This window comes from Melopsittacus undulatus, chromosome 5 (genome assembly GCF_012275295.1).
Source record: "Melopsittacus undulatus isolate bMelUnd1 chromosome 5, bMelUnd1.mat.Z, whole genome shotgun sequence".
In the NCBI taxonomy this organism is placed as follows: Eukaryota; Metazoa; Chordata; class Aves; order Psittaciformes; family Psittaculidae; genus Melopsittacus; species Melopsittacus undulatus.
The window spans coordinates 7,014,547-7,039,456 of NC_047531.1; the positions used below are offsets into that span (position 1 = coordinate 7,014,547).

A 24,910-nucleotide genomic window follows, 5' to 3' on the forward strand; every position below is an offset into this window, starting at 1 on the left:
CTAGATCGTATTTTAATTACACAGCCCTATCCCTTCAATTAACCATCATGACTAAATTTTATGCTAGGCTGGCGCATGGTAAATATTTCCTGAGAGCGTGTTGTTTGCTTTGCAGTCATGATGATTAATGCAAGTTAATTAGCAATCAACTCAAATTACAGCAGGACAATACTGGGGGCTGGATGTAGGGATTGTGTCAAAACAGACTTTTTCCAAAGAGCTAGGGTTTATGGCATCCAAATCGTGTTTCAGATTCACAGGTTGCAGGAGTTCAGCTACCCTGTTCCACTGCACAGCCTCTCTAGATTGTGATTTTTGTGTTTAATTTTCATATCAAACCTAACCAACTCAGACCAGCACACAGTTTCCTCAGACATGGCTTCATAGCTCTGAAGTCATGCTAGCTAGCAGAGGTTTTTCAGGTCTTCTTAGATACTACCATTTCAAGAGGTTCAGTTTTTGTCAACTCAGTGGATGTACAAACCTTTGTACAGTAATGATCAGAGCAGGTGTCTCTCCCCATGCAATGTGTGGCTCTCCTCCTGAGCAGCCTGTTGCTTGTGCAATGTCTCTTCCATCTTTTTAACATGTGAGCATAACGTACTCCTGCCTCAGGCACTAGTGGCTGCTACGCCTCTACTCTGGTTAGAGAATTCCTTCCTTGAAAAGTGGTGAATACTGTAGCTTGCGCAGCAATCGGTCCCTTTTCCCATAGCAAACTTTCCTTTTGTCTTTGTCCTTAGGCATCGTTTTGACTTTAGAAAATGGGACATCAATTCTTTCCCTACAATTAGGGCTCTAGCTCACAAGCTGGCCTGCTACAACAGCATGGCTGGAATGGAAACATGGCAATGGAGCTATTTGGTCTAGTTACCAGTTGTTGTTTACTAGAATAGTAAGAACATAATGTTTTAATATCCCAACCCATTATGACCTGGTTTAGATAGAACCAAACATCAAAGCTAACCGATGAGAAACAGACAGTGCAGCATTGACTCACTCACTGTACAATTCTATAGATGTGTGGAAACATATAATTATTTTTCTGAACCAAAGTTTTATTTTAAAACAAAAATGTTCACAATCTGACTTTATGGCTTGTTTTCATATTTTGGCATGGTATATTGTATTGGAAAAAAAAAACTTTAATTAAAAGCAGCCTCTTCAACATTACCCCAGACTTCAATTTTCATCTCCTGTTTTACTGCTTCTTTCCATCTCCTCTCTCCCTCCCTCATATACTCTGTGTGTTTAACCCACCCTTAAGAACTTTCATCACTTCCTTCCCTATTGTTCTGTGAGTCCTCCTCAGAGGTCTCCTTGCCTGCACAACATCCTCTGAGTTTGTGCAGAGTGTAGCCCATCCATGCTGTTTGAGGTCTCCTTGCCGTCCTCACAGAGAGAGTGGATGTACTGCCAGGGCTAATGAGGAATTTCATAATGACCTTTCTCCCCAGTTCATGAGTGCTTTGCTGGTGTCACCAGGAGATAAAGGGAGATGGTCTCTCACACACACACTGGCAGGGCTTCTGCTCAAGTTAGTGGAGGACAGAATCATGCAAAGGCTGAGACTGATCTTAGACCAGACAGTCTGAGCTTGAGATGATCTAGTCCATACTCTGCTCAAGCAGGGTCACCAGCACTGTGTTGAGCTGTGTTTTGAATATCTTCACAGGTGGAGGCTCCACAACCACTTTGGACAATCTGTCACCCACACAGTAAAAAGGTGTTTTCTCAGGTTCAGATGGAGTTTTCTGTATTGTGCCCGTTGTTTCCTGTATTGTCACTGGACACAGCTGAAGAGACCCTGGCTCTATCTTCTTTACATTCCCCTTTCAGCTATTCATACATGTTGATTGGACTTCCCCATAACCTTCTCCTCATTGAATTGTCCCAGCTTTCTCAGCCTCTCCCTGTGTCATTCTTATAAAGTTTTGGCTTTAATCTCCCTTTATTTCACTATCTTAGCTAACAAGCAGACATAACAATACTGTCTACTGCCAGAGAGTTGAACACAGACTTTTGCCAGTGCCCATGCTAAGGTCTCAAGTGTTTTTCTGAGAGCAGCAGGTACAACTACTACAACTACTTCAGGTTAAATGAGGACCCAGACTTTACAGTAAAAGTTAATTTGTACTTGCCCTGTGTACCCACACTTGTGCCATTGACCGTAGTGGAAGCCTCCAGTGACTTACTAAGACCTCAGGTGTATATGTTGTGCACAGCTACGCTGCAGAGGCATGATGCCACTTTGCATCAAATATGAAGAAACACTGAACAGATGACTTAATAGAGAGGCCATGGTGCCATGGGAGAAAGTACCAAAGCCTACAAACTGTGCCCCAATGAAGGTACATATCAGGAGTATGATGAAGGTAATAGAAAGTAGTTTTTAATCATGCCAACACCTTCGGGGATCATCAAACCCAATCATTTATGTTGCAGTTAATAACAAGTGACATGAAGCCAGCTCTGTAGGTAGAGCTCTCAGCTCCACCCTTGGAACAATTTAATGGTGTACAGATCAACAAAGAGCAAGCTTGGATACTGTCATGCCACAGTTGCATCATGCATGTGGGTAGGTCCTTTAAACTGCAGTCATGGTACAGGCAGGTCATGCAGGCTCAGCAGAGAGTTTCAGGAGGATTCTGCCCAAAAAAATCAGCTTTAAGAATTAGCCTACTGTTCATACATCTTTTGTGGTCTGCCAGAGAAAGAGATGTGGGTTGTAAAAAAGTCTTCTCTGTACAGTGTTTATTCACTGTATGCATCCTATTTTCTTGCTGTTATGCTTCATCCTGATCACTATATGGTCACTTGGAGTGTCTGGAATAAGAGGAAATTACCTGAGAATTACGCTTCTTAGCTGAAGAATAATAAAATAATAAACCCAAATAATAATAAAAACAAATCCAGTGAAAGACATAATGAAAAGTGCACTATTCTGTTGTAGTTTATATGCTAAATAGTTTGCTTCTGTGAATGCAATTAAAATACATATCGATTTTTCATTTACTTTGTCATAGGCTGAGTACTTCTATGAGTTCCTGTCTTTGCACTCCTTGGATAAAGGCATAATGGCTGATCCAACTATAAATATCCCTCTGCTTGGAACGGTTCCTCATAAAGCATCAGGTTTGTGCTATTGATATAATAAATTGTGTTCCTGCAAAAAATATTCCACAGCCAGTAATGTCTACATATTTTATTATGAATTGCAGTTCTGAAGTTTATTGCTAAAGAAATGCTTGCCATGGTGCTTAGCACTGAAGAGTCTGTGAGTGCCTTGCCTGACTACAGCAGCATATTTAGTCTGAGCCAAGCCAAATGAAGCTTTTATGTGTAGATAAATCAGAAGAAACTTGTGCAAAATTGTTGCCCAAAATTTATGTGCATTAATATTGTTACTGCAGTTGTGCAACTTCTGGAAAACAAAATCTTTGATCGCTATAAGGAATAGTTATCAAATTATTCTGTGTCTCAGTGGTTGCAGTTTGTGGATGTTCTACTTTCAGTTGAGGTCAGTGGTTGTCATCAGACATTCAGCTCAAAGACAAGTTCTGGTTTAGGAAATTACCATTTACCATTTTTCCCTCAGTTGTGCATTCTTAGTCCTTCCCTGGAGCTTATAGCTCCACAGCAGTGCTTGAGCCCAAGCCAAAATGAGTGTTCCAGAAGCACCGCAATGCACACACAATGAGCTGGCTGAAGAAAAAATCTTTCCATGAGAGGTTATTGAGTCCACTAAGCTCTGAAGTGGATGGATATCAGTTTACATCATCTGTTGAGGGATGGTACTTGATAGTCTCTGGCAGAAAAGCAGAAATGTACATCCAGTACCTAAAGGGCCCTACAAGAAATCTGGAGAGGGACTTTTTACGAGGGCATGTAGTGATAAGACAAGAGGGAATGGATTTGAACTGAAAGAGGGTGGATTTGGGTTAGGTATTGGAAAGAAATTCTTCATTATGAGGGTGGTGAGAGACGGGAACAGGCTGCCACAGAAGCCGTGGATGTCCCATCCCTGGCAATGTTCAAGGCCAGGTTGGACGGGGCTTTGGGCAACCTGGTCTAGTGGAAGGTGTCCCTGTCCATGGCACCAGGATTGGAACTGGATGATCTTTAAGGTCCCTTCCAACCCAAACCATTCTATGATTCTATGATCTGGATAACAGTAGTGCTTTAGTGATCATAATTTCATGAGAAGCCTTAGCCAACCTAAGACCAGGTAGGAAAAAATGGGAAAGAAATGAGAGATGGAAAAGGAGGATGGGGCTACAAGTGGATAACTGGTATACAACGCCTTGACTGTGTATCAAAGTCTTTCTTTTCTCCTTTCTTAATGCACACATTCTGAAAGTTTTTGTTTTATATCCTCCATTTTCAGCTTGTGGTAGAATGGCTTTGAGATAATATTGCAGCACAGCTCTTTGCTGTTGCACCCTGAATTTAACATTAATGATTGTTCTCTACATTCCACGTGGATTGACTGAGTGGTATTGAAAATGGATTTCAGTGAAGAGTCCTATAATATTTGCACCATAAATGATGCAATTTGATTGGTTGCAAGCCAGATAAATTGACAAGATATCTAAAAGTAACTGAAAAGTCATAAAGGCAAAGTTCTTGTTAAGCATTATTTCCATCTCCATATAAAGCAGGTGAGATATATGGGAGGCTCTGCACTCTCCATCCTCTAATATAAGCTTCTTTTTCAACTATCTAGAAAAGCTAAACCAAAATGATCCCTTATGACTATATTTAGGAAAACATAATCTACAACTGCAGGGAGGCTGGAGGTGAGATCTCATAGTTCCAGTGAAGGTCTGTTAACCATCATTATGGGAGGTCTGATTAAAGCCAAAAAGGACTTACTCTGCTTGCAACACTGGTACCTCAGTTCCAGGACTAGCATGGGCATGTTCGTGGTGTTTGCTTACATGGACAATGAGCAGTGCCCCACTGTGCTTAGTATGTATCAGCTGTATTTAAATAGTGCTTGGCATTATAGTCAGTCCAGTGTTTAACAGCAGTTGATGATCAGTACATGTACAGTATTTGAAGCATGTACACTATTTAACAGTTAGGTACTAGTATGACGGCTTTCTCTACACTGGCTGATGGCTGGACAAAATTAACTAAGTAGCTTTGAATAAATGAATACTATAAAAGTAGTGAATCCTTGCTACATTGTAGTTATTCCTATAATTTATCTGTTCCCAAAACCCTTCCAACAAATCCAGTCTAGTTTGCCTGGATCTATTGTATTACCAAATAATTTTTCCACAGATACGGATTTGTTTCTGACATGCAATTATGAAAATCAGAAGAAAGTCACAAGCTGTATTTAGTAACAAATCAACAGTAGCAAGTAACATTTCAACCCCCAAAATTACACCAAAGAAAATTAAGGAGGAATAAAAGAGGAAAGACAGCTGTATTAAATGTGAGTGGAAACAAGAATGAGGACTAACAGATAGACATCTTACTCAGAGGTAGCTGAACCTAGTTGTCCTGTCAAAATCAAGAGACTCTTGAAACTTCGTTGAGGATATTTGCCTACCACCAGCAAAGCATAAGGATGGCTTTAGTGCTTTAGGGCCTGCCTAGCCTGTACTTCGTCTTATGGCAACAGTGGCCATAAGAAGACCTGTGGAAGACCAAAACGAGGACAAACACGTGATACTTACTTCTGTTTACCCTCTCAGCTCTGAGTAGCTTCAGCTTGGAGGATTTCATGAGTCTTAAGTGATTTGTCTTTTTTTATAACCCCAGATGGGTTGTAGTTCTCTCAGGTACTTGTTCAAGCTCTCCTTGAGTCCATATTATCTTCTGGTATCTCCAATCCCTTTGGCAAGGATTTCACTGCCTCCCACTGCATGTGTGTAGGAGTCTGAATATATGGGAAGTCCAAAAACATGAATGCTTCCAGGGTGAGGAGTGCTGGAATAAGGGTTTTCTGACCTGTCCCCTTGGTCTTTAGTCGTAAGAGGTGCATTCCTGGTCTTTGCCCTGGGCATTTAAATCCACAGTCAAATCTCAAGTGAGTTCAGGCATTTGCTACCAATTCAGTAGAGCCTGGATGTGACTATAGTGTCCTCCTTAAACTTCTCCACCATCTTCCTTCCAATTGCAATTTGCTCAGCTAAGTCACATATGTCCCAATATAAGCCCTGATCTCTTGCTCAGTAAGGTTGCTATAAGTTTAAGAATTTCACTGCATTTAATCTGTTTTTAATCCACTGTAAAAGCTTCCTTCTTACCACATACTTACATGCTTTTTGTAACAGCCTTTTGACAGATTGGTGTAAAAGTGCTTCAACAATTAAATTGTTTTATAATGAAAGCTGCAACAGATCTTTCAGTCTGTGACTTACCAGAAGCAGAATGTGTTGAGTAATAAATTTTGCTGCATTATACCAAGGCAACAAATAAGAAAAATGGCTGAATAATGACTTGCAAAATTATTTATAATAAGCAATTTAAACCAAATCAAATGCATGGCTGATAGCTTAGTATTTGGTTCTGAAATCTCAGGCCAGCTTCAGGAGAAATGAATAAACAATTTCTGTTAGCTGAATCTAACTTACAAAGCAGCTAGAAAGAGCCAATTTTGAATAAAAGGCGTAAAAACATTTAATCTGAAGATTATTTAAGATCACTTGTGACAATCACAGCAGAGCATTCCATAGCTCTGAGGTATTTCGCTTGTTTCCTCATTAAAACACTCCAGATTTACTGGCCTTAATTATTTGCTTAAACTCTCTGTAGTTCAAAAGTGTTTGAATACTTTTCTCAGAAAGATTGATCTCCAAATATCACTAACTTAACAAGATCTGTCTGTGTCTTCTTTTTGAACATTTGCACCCATGATCTTATTTATCAAGTGTACCATCTTGCTAGCACTTTCTGAAGGAAGTTTTTCATGAAATTAGTATCTTATTTAAGTATTATATGCAATATCCAAACCGGCAAAACATATCTAAAGTAACTTTTTTTCCCCAAATGTGTACGATGTTTTTTTGCAGAAGTGGTATGAAAGCCTGCAAAATTTAGACTCAAAAGTGACCAGCTCAGCTTAGAAAACTGAATGTAGGCTTCCAGCTTGTATTGTTGTATTGTTAGATACCTCCACATGAGTCTTGTCTGCAAGCAAAAGTCTGTGTTAAGATCACTGTGCTTTAGCCTGTTGGGGTTGTGTCAGTAAATGAGCACTGGGTCATCTCCTGTACTTCTGCTGTATGTACTTCCTGTACTGGCTGATGTACTTCTAGTCCTGGAGCTGTCTATGAATAGGGTGATCTGTATATCTCTGTGTTCAGAGTTTTCATCAGTGGCATTACTCTAAGCTTAAATACAAACATATCTATATGTTTTAGTATTTCAATGTGTGCTTCTATACATATATAGATAGATAGGTGCATGTAAATATACTGTTATTATTCTCTTTTAAGTTGTTCAGGTTGGATTTCCTTGCCTTGGAAAACAAGACGGAGTCGCTGCCTTTGAAGTGAATGTGATCATAATGAATTCAGAAGGCAATATTATTCTCCAGACCCCTCAGAACGCCATCTTCTTTAAAACCTGTCAGCAAGGTAACACCAAAGAGAACATGCTGGATTACTGTTAGGCCAGGTCACCTAGCTTCCTTATGTTTCATTCAGGATAATGGCTGGAGAAGATAGAAGTGGTCGCACAATATGTAGCAATGGTAGTGAATGTCAGGGTGTTCTCGCTGGTTTTGTGGTTTTGTTGCTCATTTGCTATGTGTTTATAACCCTTTTCTTACTGTCAACTCCACCTCCCTTATCAGACTGGGTTGGAGGCATTTCTTCTCCTGTTGACTGCTCATCAAGTCAAGGAAGTTGGTACAAATGTATCAAGCATCTGTTAGCAAATGATTTCAGGTGCCTGGAGGAAAGCTGGTCCTGCAAAAACAAACATTTCCAGCAATGGCAGGTGACCTGGAGAGCTGAACCTCTGGGATCTGTAGTGGGGACGCTGCTTTCAATTAATACTGTTTGGTGCCTTAGTTCAACAGTTTCTTAAATCTCAACTTGCACATCCAAACCGAATGTAAAAATCCTAAATCAGAAAAGTTCTGTGAAAATTGGCTTTATCCTCTGTGGAGCTCTGGTAACAACCTCTTGGTGTTAGCTACAGGTAAGGTGGTGGAAGTTGGTTCTCAATACTTGCAGCCACCAAGCAATAAGGACACAGAGGATGTGCTGGTAGGGGAAGGGCACAGTGAAGTTACTGCAGTGCTTACTTGGAAGGGAGGGAACCTGTTTAATCAACCAATCTAGGAGCCATAAACACTATGTAATATGACTTTCTAGATTAATTTGATTCACTTCAATCAATTATAATTATCACTGTATACTGAGGCTGTGGAAATTGAAACAGCAGTATCTAAGATAAGGCAGTTACCCCATGTCACGTTCAATTGTATCAAATTAACCCATGATGGGGCTGACGTACAGAGTGAGATTTTTATTCATCTATTAAATCTTTGTTCCCAGTCTTACACTTTCTTCTCTATGCTCTTTGCTCTGAGCTGACTGGCTGTAGCACATCCCTGAGGAGTGAGGAGCAGGAGCAGGAGCTATTTATTCTTTGAAACCTCACTACACCTAAATAGCAAAGCTGCTTGTCTCCTTTGAAGCCTTGCTGCTGCCAAGTAGCCCAGGCAAAGTGGAGGAGGAGGAGAAGTGGGCAGAGAAACAGGAAGAAAAATGAGGATTTAATGGAAGCAAAAGCAATCAGATCTCAAGTATGGAGTTGTGTGTCTAATGTAAATACAACACAAAACATTTGCTATCTTTTATTTTCAGTTTAGTCCAAAGATGCTGAACTTAATAGACTTTGGAAATAGTGGTGGGGTAATCTAATAAAGAGAGCAGAGTTACAGGTCTATATCATAGAAAAAAATGTGGCTTAAACAGAGAGAGCTCCAAATCCAGTTTAGCAGTAGCATTCACTGAAGTTAACATTTCTGTGACACTGGTTGTTGTTGTTACCATTCTGATATGAGATGTGATATTTAATACTTTAGCAGTATGACATCATATGGCCTCTCAGAAAAGCTGGGGGTGATTATTGTCCCAGCTCTTTGTTCTTGGAGGCAGCTGCAAGACACAAGGATGATTTTCCATACTTTAGAGGTGGGTACAGGAAGAGTTTTCTCACCTCACCCCTTCCAGCTGGGATAGCTCCCATTCCTGCCCTCTATCCACTAGGGTGGTCACTGCAGTGTTTTGGAACAGTTGGTCAGAAGGATGAGTAGGGGTGAATTTCCTTCCTCTGAAAGATGTTGTTTGTAGTGAGGAGCTCCAATTCCTCCTGCTGGGGCCCCGGTCACTGTTTCCAGTCATTCTTGGCCATCCAAAAGGACCCTTGCCAGAGGAAGTGAAGAGACTGAAAGATCATTTTTTGTGGGAGAGGAGAGGATTTGTTGTGGCTAAGAGGTGGCCACAGAAGAATTATGTTTTCCTATTTTTCTGTTTGAAATGGTATGTGTTTAAGCATGCATTTTCTGTAATGAATAGCAGCTCTGCCTTCGGGTACAAAGAGAGAAGCATTTCCAGAAAGGGTCCTAGAGTACAGTTCTTGTTGGAACACAAGAAGACCAGAAAGTCGTCACTACTGTTACTACTGCTGCAAGCAGCTTTACTTTTAAAGTGACACTTTTTGCTTCATGTATCTATGGCCTTGGATAGAAGAGCATTTTAAAATCACCCCTTTCCTCCCCTCTCTTTCCTGTTTGTTTGGCAGCTGTACACAGTATCCAGCCACCTGATCAGTGTATCAGCTTTTTTCCTTTTGCTTAGTTTTGGACTTACCCTTCACATCCTACTGAATAAAGAAACCTATTATGTGAGCGCAGCAGAATACTGTGCATAGTTATAGCAGCCATTGTTTCCTGTGGCTCCAATCTGCTATGGGATAAATTTTTAAAACCAAGACTTTATTTGTGTAATCTGTATTTAACTATCAACTGTTAACATCATATTACCTATTTAACATCACCTGAGTCATATTAGAAGGGGAAATGATTCAAACTTTTAAGTCCAGGATTATGTTTTCCTCTGTATTAATATGAGTTAATAAGAATCTCTCTGGGATGCAGAAATGCCTCAGGAAAACTGACCCTCCTGAAGTTATAGACATCCTGTTATTTCTTGACACTTTTAACAAACGCACTTTAAAGGCTATAACTGCTTCAGTTTGAACTCAGCTATTATTCAGTTGGGAATCAGTGTAAATCAACGGTACATCTTTACAGCCTCGGGATGTACACCAGCACTTCCTGATGAGGCAGTGGAAAAGAAGTAAGAATGCTGTTAGTAGGTATTGTCAGTCACATATGTTTCCAGCACTATTACACCAAAGGAAAAGAAAAAATAAGATGTCATGCCCACATTACAGCCAATTGTTGTCTAATAGATTCTGGGTTTGAGTTTGGGTTCAGACATTTTAGTCTATGTCAGTTTCTGAACCTTGTAACTCAGAGTGTCACACAACATAGCATCAAGATGAGAAGGTCATTCCTGCTCTGCTAAAGCTGCCTGTGGTTCTGGTACCACTGCTCACTAATGGTGTTCAGGTTTTCGAATGGGATTAGGCAGCCTCTACTGCCTGCATTCTTCTCTGTGACAGATCTGGGAAGGTATTTTTGAGTAACTGTTTTTCAACCCAGCAATCATGTTTTCATGGAGTCCAGAGGCTTCTGTTTATTTTGCCTCTGGTCTGATGGACACTGGTGTGTTGAGGATGGTGGTGGTACCCAGAGATAGCTCCCATCTTTATATAATACAGCCAAAGTCGTCAAATACTTTTACCAGTGTCTGATCAATAGTTCAGATATGACCAAGAATTGAATGTTGATGTAGGACTATTGTGCAGGAATGCTTTTATCTTCCTTTCTGTCCTTTTTTAATTTAGCCTTGAATCTGGCTCTTTCATATGAACACAGATTTCGTCACTTTATCATCTTGGTAGTAACAGATGTAGTAATTAATGCAATGCAAGTGCAGTGCAGTCTGCTTAAGGCTGCAGAAATTGAAACTGGTCCTGTATACTGAGGGCAGGTCTAACCAGTGATGCAAGTCCTGCACTGAGCTGCCTGCTCATTTCTGCACAGAGGAGAAAGGACTGGACTGAACAGAGCACCCACACTGCTTGTGCACTTAGGGAACAGCAAAGCAATGGAAATGAGCAGTCTGTCAACAAGCACATTGTGCATTTGTCTGAACACGTTATGAAACTTCTACTTTTAGACTAACAGAAATAAAACCACCTCATTTCTCTTGAGGAGATCTCAGCTGAACTTCCATTTCTGTCAGTGTTTGCCTGTCTGTCAGCAAATAGTTTTATTGTTGTGTCAAATGAGCATGCTGGTCCTACCCAGAGTTGGCTGGTAGCTAAAGTATATAATATTCAATTTAAGTTTGTTGTTGTGTTTTATGAAGCGGAGTGTCCAGGAGGATGCAGAAATGGAGGGGTTTGCAATGAAAGACATGTCTGTGAATGTCCAGATGGATTTTATGGGCCTCACTGTGAGAAAGGTAATATAAAAAGAATCTTCTTAGCTGTCTTCTTTATTATAATCTCAACGAAACTGTAGCTGCTGCACTGCAGCCTCTCCTAGAAATAAGAGTGGCCTATTCTGAAGATTTCATATATTTTAAATCCACAGATGTAAGGGAATTGCAGTTGTCAACCATGGACCAACAGAAACAGCCCATGGTTGGAAATTTCCTAGTTGCTTACAAGAAAAATGTTTTCTCCCTAAGAGGCTGCTTTTGACAAAACCTGACACAATAGTTAAGTGATCCTCAATCACAGGGAACCCATCTGCAACAAGATTAAATAAAATTCTTCTGCTAATGAGGAATAGCTGGGAAACAAAGCACAGGAATTTAGTTGTTCTGCATTTGTTTATTTGAAGATAAGATCTAATTTGCGGGCAGGCTGACAACAAAGATGGGAAGATGAAGGAAAGAGTCTCCTTTTCCCTTCCATTAGTGAATAATAGCCCCAGATGACATTTCCAGGAGTGAAGAGCCAGGAAAATGGTGTGACTTGCTGAGGAAATCAGCTCTCCTTCATGTCTCTTCTTCCTCCTCCCCCAGTGGTAGACCCTCTCCCAGGGCGACTTGACATGGAGCAATCCATCCCCATTGCCACCCTTCCACTGCCAGATGCTTTGGCTATATCTAAAAGATTGGATACAAAGGAATCAGGGACTGTTCTCTGGCCTGGAGGCCAACTGGCAGAGCACAGCTTACATCCATATGTTTAATAAACTGGCTTTCTCTCCAGAAAAACACCTCTCCAGATTCAGACTTTCTGCTAGGAGGAGCCTATGGCTGCTGGTCTGCTTGGGACAAAGCCATGCCAGGAACAGCACCAAGAGTTTCACAAGATGGATTATCCTGTGCCCCTACTTTCCCCCATGACTGGGTTCTGTTTAACTCACTAGTATGGACCCAACCTCACTGCATGTACCAATTGAGGGCAACCACGAAATGGAGCATTGCCTCCTCACATGCCTCCCTGAAAGAGCTTTGTGGGGTGGCCACAACTGCAGAAGAGTCTTGGCAGAGCACAGGGGCTCTGAAGAAGGTTCACAGGGAGCATGCAAGGCAGTTTGGCCACCAAATCAGGCCACACAGCAGGCTTCCCTACCCTGAATTAGGTAGCTGTGCTTATGCTTAGGAATGAAGAGGAAGAAAGGAGCTTTCCTTGTAAAGCCTGCCTAGGAACCCTACTGAATTACTGACACTTGTGAGTGCAGCCTCTAAGGAGACAGCCTTCTCTGCAGAGCTGAGGTACCAACTGCTGCACTGGAATTCAGTCATATTGAGGACTGGAGGTCCATAGAGAAGACAGAGGTCTGGGGGAAATTCAAATAACCTGGGAGTTTAGGTGGGCAGTTTGCTCTCCCCTGTTTGGAATTGAAGTGTACAAGAGACTTCCTTTAGGAGACGACTTACTTTAGTCTTCACTTTTTTTAGTAATATTATATACAAATTGCCAAATACAAACCAGAGATGTAATTTATTTAATCCACTGAGAAAGGTGCTGTGCAAAGGTGACTTATTGTATTCAGCAGAAGGAAAAGTAGCTTAAGGAGTCAATGTGCTGTGTATTTACATAGATAGTTGCTATCACACCAGTGATGTTTTTGTGTTCTTCCTGCTTTTCAGCACTGTGTACTCCTCGCTGCATGAATGGTGGGCTCTGCATTACACCCGGCCTATGCATCTGCCCCCCCGGCTTCTATGGCATCAACTGTGACAAAGGTAACTGCCACCTAAAACCTAAACCCTGCCAGGCTCCATATATCCAGCAGCCTTTTCTTCATTCACATGTGCCAGTTTCCCTTAGTAGTGGGTTTTGGAAAGTCAGGTGAGTGATGAAGTAGGTTCTGAATGTTTAGTGATTCTTCAAACAGATGCTCTAGCACAATCTGGCAGCTGCTGGAAGAATGTAAGGATTTGCAGTGCTTTTGCAGCTGGGTGTGCAGGCATCCATATACACCAGCTCTCTGAAGGGTAATTCAGATAATCACTTTAGTTGCTCCATTGAAAGCTGTGGGACCTACCACAACATTCACTTGCATTTCTGGCCTAAGGGTGTAAAGAGAATATTTCAATCTGAACTCTTATTTTCATGGAGTAAAATCAGTTTTACTGATTATTTAGTTCATTACTTTGCTACATCCAGACAGATTAAAAAAATAAGCAGCTACTCATTTTTTGTGGCATTGTGGCTCAGGAGGGATTAGAAGGAGCAATCACTTGTTCAGAACTGTAATTTGGAACAGTCCAAGCTATCACATACTAAAAAACCCAAGTAGTTTCCTGCAGAAATTTAACTGACCTGCTCATGGCAGAGCGAATTAGAGAATATTCATTGTTGCAGAACTATACGAAGTGACGACTAAATGTAAAAGGTCCTAGGGGACTTTCCAGTAAAATAATGGGAACCTTTCCTAGGCCTTCAGGTATGCTTGCAGACTGTTGCTCTCATTGTCCTCCTGATTTGTATCCAGCCCTTGATGAGGCTTCTATCACATTTAAAAACGTTTCAAAAGTGCACTGAAATGAAATGTTTCCAATGTCTTGAAGAATTAATGTGAATCCAGCTGTCTGGTGAACAGTCATGCCTAACACAATGTAGGTAACTTGGCAGGTGAGGGACACAGCATTTGCATCTATGTCACCACACAGCAAAATCTGATAGAGGTTTCTTTCTAGTCAAAGCATTAATTAAGAACTGTAGTGAAGTATCCTTTGTAGAATTCACTTCTAGTCCTAGATTGTGCTCCTTTTATCAGACGCTGGCTGTTTCAATAGCAATAACACCTTGATCCTTCAAAGAGCTTTACATGTGAGCATTGATAAAGATGTAACTCAGTCTGTTCTCAAGGATCTTATTGCTGTCTGGTTCACTTGTCTCTTTCTATATTGACTTGTGTGTGTACCTGTGTCAAGCACAATTTACGAAGAAACACATTTCAGTTTTCCTTTGTAAACTGTGTGAAAAGATATTAATACAACTTCCTAAAACATACTCAATGTTTATTTATGTTGAGCAGTAGAAAACATTAAGGCCAAGTCAGATTGAGTTAATATTACTGACATAGCTAATTCCTGGTTTATTCATTTCAGCAAACTGTACAACAACCTGTTTCAATGGAGGAACATGTTTCTATCTGGGAAAATGCATTTGTCCTTCAGGATATGAAGGAGACCAATGTGAAATAAGTGAGTAGCATCTCTGTGTGCTTCCTTTCACTTCTTCTAGTGTCAATGTCTGTATGATGATGTGCAACCTGCCTCTACTGGGCTCACAGGGAGGGTCTCACATGGCAGGTTGGTGCCCTCAGAGGGTCAGATGCCATATGCCTCCAAAGGAGTTTCCTACTAATAAGTTTGACTCAGTGCCAGACCATTTCATCCTGTACCTTCTTTTGGTTTTACTAGCAACTGGGCTTGGTGGCAATGCTCAAGGTGTTAAGTATGCAAGCAATACTCTGTGGCAGATGTGCTGCTGTGCCAAGCCTGTGTGGAGCAGCTATTTTCAGATGTTCTGGCAATTCATACTTGGGCACAGCAAATTAGGTTTGAGCTCACATCTGTCAAAGGGCTGCTATAAGTTGGGAATGAAAGGGTTTGGGGCAAAGGAAGGACTGAACTGTAAGAGCTAAGCACTTTCATGTAACATATTAAGTTGCATTCACATGGCAACTTGCAAATCTGTGTCACAAACATGAAAAATTCTGCTATTTTCAGAAGTTTAGCATCAAAGCATTCAAAATACTTTAGCTCATGGTTGATCTAAGTGTTCTGTGTAAAGCTGGGGGTTATGGAGATGTGGTTAGGCTGGAACAGACCTGGAAGGTCAGCTGTCAAGTGTTTGATCTAACTAAAAGAAGAGTTTTCTCACAGCTCTGTTAAACTGGATTAATTCTATAGTTCCTCTCACTTGAATAGAGTATGAGCATTTTGGGAACGTACTCCCAGGCCATTCTTTTGGGGCTTAAAGCTTCTAACAGGACACTGTGCAAGGAGCTTCTCCTGCTGTAAGTAACGTCACCAATGCTCCCCAGCATCTTCACAGGAGCACAGAGGGCATCATTTGACCTGGGTTACCTAAGAGCTGATTTTTTAATATGTAAGACATATTAAAGACACCAGATCTCCTCACAGTTCTGAAATTTGTATCATCAGATACTTTGGAAACACATGGAAATAAACTCTTAATGTGCTGTCAGACAATACAGGACTTTATAATAAAGATTGTCCTTTGATATACATTCAGATCAGATACAGCAATAGCGGTGTGGGTTTCCACCGAATTCACCTTTGTTCACATCAAGCTCAAATTTGACACTCTGACAGAATCCTGTTTCTTTCTTCAGTTTCCAAACAGTCAGCTTTGATACTTCTCAGATGATAAATAAGGTTTGGTTTAAATTTGAGAAGCATCTATTTTATGTTAGTGGTGTTTTTTTGGGGAGAATTCTTAGAACTGATATTACCAATCTGTCTTCAGGACTCAAACTCATTTTTGTCTATTGCTGGTTGGGATAGGTGCAGCTGACTTCAGTTTCTTGCTAAGGCTTACCTGTACAACTCAAACTAATCAAAATACAGGCACTAAACTAGTTCCTGTATGAAACAAGTTAAAACAAATTCAGGATCACACTGTGCTGGGAGCTGAACAAGGACGATGTTGATGAGAGCAAGGGAAGCTGTGCACTTGCCTTGCCTTTTGTAAAGCTCAGACAGCAATTGTGAGACTGTGATTGATGGCTGCTACCACCTCTGGGCACTGCACCCGTGCCAGCACAACAGTGGAAGGCTGCAAGAAATGCTAGACAAGGCTTAGAAACAGCAGAGAAGCACAGCTCAGTTTCTTTCCTTAGATCCAGGGCCAGCTATATTCAGTCATGGGGGTCTTGAAATAACAAAGGGGGAAAACCTTTCAACAGGCAGAAAGCCATCTTCTGAAAACTACAAAGTTGTTTGGGGTTTTTTAATGTTGTTTAAAGAGTGCTTGTCTAACAGTTGAATCACTCTGCAAGACCCCTGGGAAATGTACTGGACCCAGTCTACAATACTAATGAGCATCCACAGTCTTCCAGATTTTTTTCCTAGCTATAGTTATGCATTGTCTCTAATTAGTGTTTCAGTTGGAGTCCAGAGGGGTTTATTTTGTTTTGGATTCCTCTGCCATTTGTCACCAGCTGTTTTGTTGCTTTTTCTATTTCTCAGTCAATAACAGGGAGAGCTATTACTCTTTCCTTCATTCAGTGAAAATATCCTAGTCCAAAGCTAATCGGGCTGTGCTGAGTGAAAAGCCTGCCTCATACAGCTCTGTGGAAGTCGGCATCACACCCCTTGACCCATATTCTCCAGATTTACTTCAACAACTACGAAAAATCATGGATTTTCTTAGCATTGCTCCTTTCAGTCATTAAGTACATGGAATCCAGATGTTTGCAAATTAGAATACCTAAAGGTTCCCTCTCCAGAGGCTCCTGTGACAAAATGATGCTTTTGCAGAAACTCTCCTTAGCACTGTTTGTTCCATCAGCTGGTTATGAAGCTTATTTCAGGGCAATTAGAATAATTACACACATTAGGAACAAATGTTTCTTTTATATTGATGATACACACATGCATCACGGAAGTCTGCTGGGGTTGAAAGGTGAGTAAGCTTTGCCTGGGATTTTGAGCTCCCAAGGGGAGATGAGTGCATTTGCTGAGATTTTCAGCACAGCAAGTTGGTGTTGATGCTTAAATTATCATTTGCAGGTCTTAGTTAACATCCTTTACAATAAATAATAGAATAGTGGCCACTGAGGAGGCAAGGAACTGAGGGTGTAGTCTCTGGCTGCCTAAGTGTGCCCTGGGAGGTGGCACTGAGCCTCCCTCAGCCAGGGATGGCCCAGCTCTTGGGCACTGTGCTCGTGCTTCCTAGAGATGAGTGAAGATTCAATTAGTTTGATAATGCAGACAAATTCTAACAGGGGATTGACAGTCTGGTGATGGGAGACTTGACATTAAGTTTGAGGAAGGCACTTGGTGCAGGTCAGGCCCAGCAGGAACCTGAGTGTGGATCTCATCCACCAGCATGGACCTCCTCCATCCCAGGTGTGTCAGGGCCAAACAAACCTCACAGCAGCACTGCCAGACCCACTCCCCAAAGTGGGAATGGGAATGTGAGGGAAAGGAATTTCCAGACTAAAATCTTTGAAAATGTCTTTGAGTACTGATTACTGTTACCAAAGATATCTGTTCTTTGCAAACAGGAAAGAAGGGCATGCTTTCTTAATGCACCTTTAGATTCTGAGCTATGGTGTGGAACAGCCCTCACTGCATCATCCACAGCATCATGGTGCCTTGTGTTACATGCTAACAGGCACAGACAATTTATTGTCTGTACATAGCGGCCATACCTGTTAGGTCCTGAGCATCCTATTGCTTAAAATCTCTTTTGAACAACACCAGGTTTTCTTCTACTTGTGTCCCTTTGGTATGGACTTCACCCTTTGCAAACATGAAGTTTGTATAACGCTGTCTCTCCCACAGAGTGTGAGAAGGACACAAGGTAATACTGACTGGTCACATAGGGAGCTCTGCGGAGTCTGGATGGCATAAATCCAGGCAAAAGCTGCATGGACACACAGGCTTTGGCTGTGCCAAATTATTGACATATTTTCAAAGCAGAAGAATGCATATAAATTGGAAGGACAGACATGCAGTAGAGTCTTCCTTATGGATCCATAGTGCACACTCTTACACCCAGCATCCAATGAGTTTTTTGGATACAAGACAGGCTTCTCAGACATTCCCTCCAGGAGGTGCAGGGGAATAAGACTGTTGTTTTCATGTTTTCAATTTCTAGGTAAATGCCATCAGCCATGTCGAAATGGAGGCAAATGTACTGGTAGGAATAAATGCAAGTGCTCCAAAGGCTATCAGGGAGACCTGTGTTCAAAGCGTAAGTACCAAAGCCACTCCATTAGACCTTGTGGGACTGATCCAGCTGGCTGGGCAGTATCTTTGTACAAAATGTCAGCATTAATTGTTGTCAATGTATTTCGTTAATTTACTTTATGGACATACAGCATACACCAGACTGAAGGGAATTATGAAACCAGAAACAGTTTTTTACAAGAGCCTCCCCATAGTTTCTTCTGTACCCTGAGTCTGTGTAAAACAGCAATGTGTCAGCTCAGTAATAGCAGATTGGTAATAGAGAAATGCTTCAAGACCAGGGTGGACAGAGCCTTGGGGGACATGGTTTAGTGTGAGGCATCTCTGCCCATGGCAGGGGAGGTGGAACTAGATGATTTTAAGGTCCTTTCTGTCCCTAACTATTCTATGATTCTGTTATACATTGCAATGTTAAAATCCAGTGGGAGCACTCTGTGGGAGGGATGCTGGGGCCTCCCCTCCTTCTCCAGCTGCTTCTGGTGGACACTGAGCTCTCCTGTTCAATCTGCTTCTCTAAGCCAGAAACTGAGCCAGACCTCACAGGTGAAGGGGGTGTGAACTGTTTTGGGGATCTGCACACACTCAGTGCAAAGGCACAGATTTACTGGGAGAGCCCCAGACTGTGCCAGGACCAACCCATTGTGGGGAACAGCAGGGAAAGCAAATACACAACTGTTTCTGGATGAGATGTCGAGAGGTCAGATGTATTCTCTTGCTTTCTTACAGCTGTCTGTGAACCCAGCTGTGGCCTGTATGGCACCTGTGTTGAGCCCAACAAATGCCAGTGCAAAGAAGGCTGGCACGGGAGACATTGCAACAAAAGTAAGTGAGAAACAAATCCTGAGGATCCATACTGCAGATCTTACACATGGAATGCTTAGAGATGACTGCTTCAGGAGCATTCCATTTTTTATAATCTTTAATGCAAACAATAAACCAAAGATTTTCAATACTCCATAATTTTAACTAACATCCCCCCCAGAATAATTTAAAAGTGTTTTACCAGCATCACATTTGTATTAGAAATTCCAGAATCTCTTATCAACAAAGTTTCTAGATTATCTTGCATATCTTCCACCCATAGAATAGAACAAATATAAAGTCCTTCAGTACTCTTTAGTAATATTGGCTATCTTTAACTGTTGGGTATGCATTTTTAGAAACGAAACTCAGGTTTTAAAGCATATTTAAACTTGGAAAAATTAAATGTCCTTTAGAAAATGGGGAGATCTTGAAGAGTTATGCAAGATCTATGCTTAACAACTTCAGAGTTTTAATCCCTCTTCCCACCCATGCTCCACAGACTACAAAATACATTGTCTCAAGGCAAAGCTGAATTCCTCAAAATAAATTTCTGTTGTGATTATTGGTCCATTTGAAACAACAGAAATTGGACCTATTGAAGCAACAGATCAGTTCATTGGGTTTAAAAAAGCACTATAAAATAATCTGAAATACAATTGGGTATATCCAGTAAGAACTTCAGATTTAATGTTAATATTTCATGTGCAACAGTGCTGTTAACAGCCAATCTTCATGCCACGCTCCGTACATCCTCCTATGAGGTATTAGTGTTTATCACTGTTAGCTAATAATTCATGTTTAGTGTTTATAAGTGTTAGTAATAAAAAAGTTGAGAGATTTTGCAGCTATAAGACCCACGAATTAGCCATAAGAAATGTGAACCTGTACTGGGCCACGAGGATGATCAGGGGACTGGAACACCTCCCGTATTAAGACAGGCTGAGAAAGTTGGGGCTGTTCAGCCTGGAGAAGAGAAGGCTGCGTGGAGACCTCATAGCAACAGGGATGCTGGGGAGGGACTCTTCATTAGGGACTGTAGTGATAGGACAAGGGGTAATGGGTTGAAACTTAAACAGCAGAGGTTTAGACTGGATATAAGGAGGAAATTCTTTATTGTAAGGGTGGTGAGGCACTGGAATGGGTTTCCCAGGGAGGTTGTGAATGCTCCATCCCTGGCAGTGTTCAAGGCCAGGTTGGACAGAGCCTTGGGTGATATGGTTTAGTGTGAGGTGTCCCTGCCCATGGCAGGGGGGTTGGAACTGGATGATTTTAAGGTCCTTTCCAACCCTAACTATTCTATGATTCTATCAACTGAATGTTTGTTCTTATTAAACACTGTTGATGCCTATGATTTCTATCACATTAAATGTGTTAGAATAAATACAGCTGTTCTGTTAAAAAATTAGTATTATCTAACTAAAATGATTTTGTGGTGAAAATTAGGTTTGGGGACTGTTAGTGTGCTGTTAGTTAATGGACTTATGTTAACTATTCATGCCATTCTCTGAAGGAGAAATAACATTAATGTAAGTTATGGTTAGAATCAAATTATATGGAAATGAACCTATGTGAACTTCCTTTCATAGGTTCTATATGAATTTATTCTTCCTGTCATACTTTTCTTATAAAAAACTCAGATAGCAAGTGAATAAAAATACGTGCTATGGGTGACCGTCCCCAAAGAGGTAATTAGCTGTACAACAAACCCAAAACTCATAACTGCCTTGTTATGAGGAATCTATAGTCACAGATTATTGCCAGCTCCAAGGTTTTCTAGCCTGCATTATTTGGAGTTTGGGTAGTCCTGCTGTGTTTAGCACTGCAAATCTCTCTGTATTCAGGAAAGAAGTGGAGAATAGACCGTTTGGGTAAAATTCACTCTTATTTTAAGTGCCTGTACTGCAAGTCACTCTTTGCAACTAAAGCTAAACATCTCCTGATCTTGAAAGCAGATTTACGGTCAATTTGAGAGACTTACTTCATACTCCATCAAATGAATGGCTCCTTGGTAAATCTGTTGTCTTAAAAACAAGTGGTTAAAAAAATCAAACGGGGGACTTGGTTTTTCAAAGTAATTTCCTTCAGCTTTCAGTAATGAGATGGGTAAATTAAACTATAAATAATTACAACATAATACTTTGAATTCCATTTTTATTGTTCATTTTCATTTTCCACAACAAAGCAGCTCTGCTAAGCCTGTTTCAGACTGCTTCCCCCCAAGCCCTGGCCCCGAGGTGTTTTTTGTCGCTGCTGTTCTTTCTCTTTGTATTCAGCCATAAACCAAAGCCAAGCTTAGGTAGCCAGTCCAGATTCTCCCCTGGGGAATGCTCATGCCCCTCTTTAGAGCCAGTCCTCAGCAGATCAGCATGACTCTCACCCAGCTGGCATGGACTGTGCATGCATGACCCGAGGACTGAGTGACAGCCTGGGCATGCTGATAGTCCCCTGGGCTCCTTGGTGGGACAGGAGCATCTTTCCGTCTGGCAGCATGTCACCCATCCCGGGGGGCACAGAGAGGGGTGAGTGCTTGTGCAAGGCACAGCAAAATCCTTTGTTCAAACAGGGGAGACTGTTTCCATGTGAAATATTAGCTGTGGATTGTGAACCCACTTCTGTGGTTTCTTTTCTCTTGAACTGGATAATTTTCCAGGATATGGAGCCAGCGGTCTGAGCGCCCTGAGGCCAGCAGGCAGCAAACACAGGCAGCACACGCCTTCGCCAAAAAGGGCAGAGGAGAGGCATGTTCCACCCGAATCCAATTATATCTGGTGAACTCCAACATCTGAAACGGTTCGTGTTACATAAAGTTCATAGCCTTCATTAACCTCTCATGGATTGAATGTTAAACCGCTGTTCATTACAGTTAAGATTACTGGCTGGAATTTTATTAGCTTCATTATAAACCACTGAGCTGATATTTACTATTCCTTTTAAGTTTTATAAATACTTCTATAGCATGATTATATAGGCTTCTTCTTTCAGTGCTGTGGATGGTGTTTTGTACTATACTTCAGTTACATTTAAACTTCCTTTTTTGATTGTATAGCTGCAAATATTTTCCAAAAATTAAGTAACAATTTTCGAGCAGAAAACCTCAAAGATGCTAACCTGAATCATGTCATTCACTTCAGATTTCATTTGCCTGAGACAAAAGAAATGTGCATTTTATATTTTTGCTATTGTGTAGTTAGAATTTCCCCTAAGAAAAAGAAATAAATATGTTGCCTAATTTAAAAACTGAACAACTGAATTCAATGTTATCTTTGGCCTTAACAGTTTTCAGAGTAATGTGTATTAAGAATACACTACAGTGGTGCCATTTAACCAGTGTAATACATTGCAAACAAAGTAGAACTATAATGTATGAAGTTTCTGCATCAGCTTGAAGCAATATAATATATTGTAAACAAAACAGCTCTTACATAATAAACTTTTTATACTGATGGTTATGTATAAAATAAAGATGCTGCTTTAGTTTTTCGAGTACTCCTCTGTGTGGTCTGTTGTGGTCCCATCAGCGCTGGGGTGGCACGATGGCTTGTCTAGAGCACCCGCATAAAACAGTGGCACAGTGGGCTTGGTTTCCCTGTCTCTGCTTCAAGCCCTACAGCTCTTAATGATATTCCAAAAGAGCAACATCTTCTTGTGCCATTGCAAAGGGAGGAACAGCACCAAAGACTGGGTGTTTCTCTCCCTGTATTTGGCCTCCACCATGTCCTCCTTTTCCCCCCTGCACTGTCAGCCAGCCATGCCAAGCTGGTGTACCCTGTTCCTGGCACCTCCGGTACCTGGGATATTCTTCTCAAAGCCTCTGTCCAAGCAGGTAATAGTCCAGCCCTGGTGATGTTTTCTTTTCAAGGATCATGCTCCCATGTGGTGTTGATTCAGACTATAGAAGATTTGGGTGCTGTCTCTTGTGACAGCAAAGGGCCATGCAGTTTGTAATGTGCTGTGGCTAGGAAGCAATGAAAATGATTTCTGGCAGTGCTGAAGAATGATATCCACTTCAACAAATAATTACTGAGCTTTCCTGTACTGTTCTGAGAACTGTATCTGGGAGATAAATAAATAAATAAATAACAAATAATTTGGGGTATAAAATCAATTTTAATGAGTGAGAGGTTTTGAGTTACAAAGGAAAAGTCCAGTTTATTAACCTGATTTGCTGGTTTTATTCAGTCAGTGGACCCATAGGCTAAATAAAAAGACTCCTAGGCCAGAGAAAGGAAGGACAGCTACCTAAGGATCTGGTTTTACGTTGTCCTCGTGGTGGGACTGCAGATGCTGTTTATCAAGCTTGATCCAACAGGAGACCGACCCCCCATCACCACACATGGCTGCAGCCCTCCTGGTCTGGTTCAGGGAGAAACACAGCTGGGGAAGGAGGGGCAGGGGCCCCCAGTAATGAGAAACAGCCTCTAAGAGGTGGTTTGGCCGCTTGCCTGATACCCCTCCTTGGGATGACAGTAAAACAGCTCAGGTTTGTTGAGGAAGGAGCTTTCTTGGCATGGGTGTGTAACCGCTATGGCTGGTGGGCTCCAAAGTGGTGGTCCCCCAGCCCTCATGTCTCCTGTGGGATCCCTGGCACCTCTCTGGCCTGCCAGGGGAATCCTGGGGCATGGGGTCTCTGGTGGTAAAATACCAGCTGTGAGGGAGAGCTGGGTTTTCCCTTCACTGCAACCAGCAAAGAGGGCTGTGGGACAGGAAGGAAGCTCAGCCTCTGCCCCCAGTCAGTGCTCTCCCAAAAGCATCACCTTCAAATCAGAAGAGAATGGAAAACGGAGCCTGAGACACAAGAGAAGACACTTTCTGAAAGGAACCGTTTAGAGATTTTGCTTAAAAAGGGATGAAAGAATGAGATTAATATTAGGATGCAGCAGGAGCTGTGTACAAACATGTATGTCACATTTGCTACCTTTTTGCTTTCTGTAGCACAGGTGGACTTAAGTGATCCATCACACTCTACAGGGAAAAGCACAGAAATTTCTTACTTAAGATTCCTCAGATATTTTGGCTGAACTTTTTCTACTCCTGTCAGTTTCTTAGAAAGTGCTTCCTTAAAAATAGCAAGTGGATTCTTTTCTATGGAGTAATTTATTCTGCCGCTTGTTCCAAAGGCACTAAATGCTGCTGCTTTGTTTTAAGTTTCACCACTGATCTTTGGAAAGATCATTAATCGTGAGAATATGGTTGGAAAGGTTATGAAAGGGAAAATATTCCTCAAAAGTCCACACTGTAACACAACTCTTTTTTCTTACATAGCATCAGCTTTCTACACACAGATTTTCCACCACTTTGCCTTTAATGCCACTGTGAGCACAAAGTTTCCTGTGTAGAGGCAGTCCCCCATGTCAGAGGAGTTTTAAGTTACACTCCGTGATATCTGGCAATGCTAAAAGAAGACATTATTTCCTCAGAAAAAGTCCTGTAGAAAGTTGGAAGCAATTTTGCCATTAGAAAATGAACTACAGAATTCATCACTCCCTCTCACTGGACAGGACATATGTATGGGGAAAAACAAATGTATGCCCATCAATGAAAATCAGTTAAAGTAACAAGTCAAAATACTACAGTAAGTCAGACAGAAACTG

The 24,910-nt window shown here is 41.3% G+C and overlaps 1 protein-coding gene across 1 annotated transcript in view; it reads left to right on the plus strand.

Annotated features, from left to right (window-relative positions):
• WIF1 (WNT inhibitory factor 1) overlaps nt 1-22,805 on the plus strand; it is a 43,869-nt gene extending 21,064 nt beyond the window's left edge. Inside the window, exons 3-10 of the mRNA XM_034063022.1 lie at nt 3,027-3,135; nt 7,455-7,595; nt 11,472-11,567; nt 13,212-13,307; nt 14,679-14,774; nt 18,424-18,519; nt 19,242-19,337; nt 21,970-22,805. Coding sequence (XP_033918913.1) covers nt 3,027-3,135; nt 7,455-7,595; nt 11,472-11,567; nt 13,212-13,307; nt 14,679-14,774; nt 18,424-18,519; nt 19,242-19,337; nt 21,970-22,091 — 852 coding nt within the window. The 3' untranslated portion in view covers nt 22,092-22,805. The remainder of the gene's footprint in view (nt 1-3,026; nt 3,136-7,454; nt 7,596-11,471; nt 11,568-13,211; nt 13,308-14,678; nt 14,775-18,423; nt 18,520-19,241; nt 19,338-21,969) is intronic.
• Nucleotides 22,806-24,910: the final 2,105 nt, after the last annotated feature.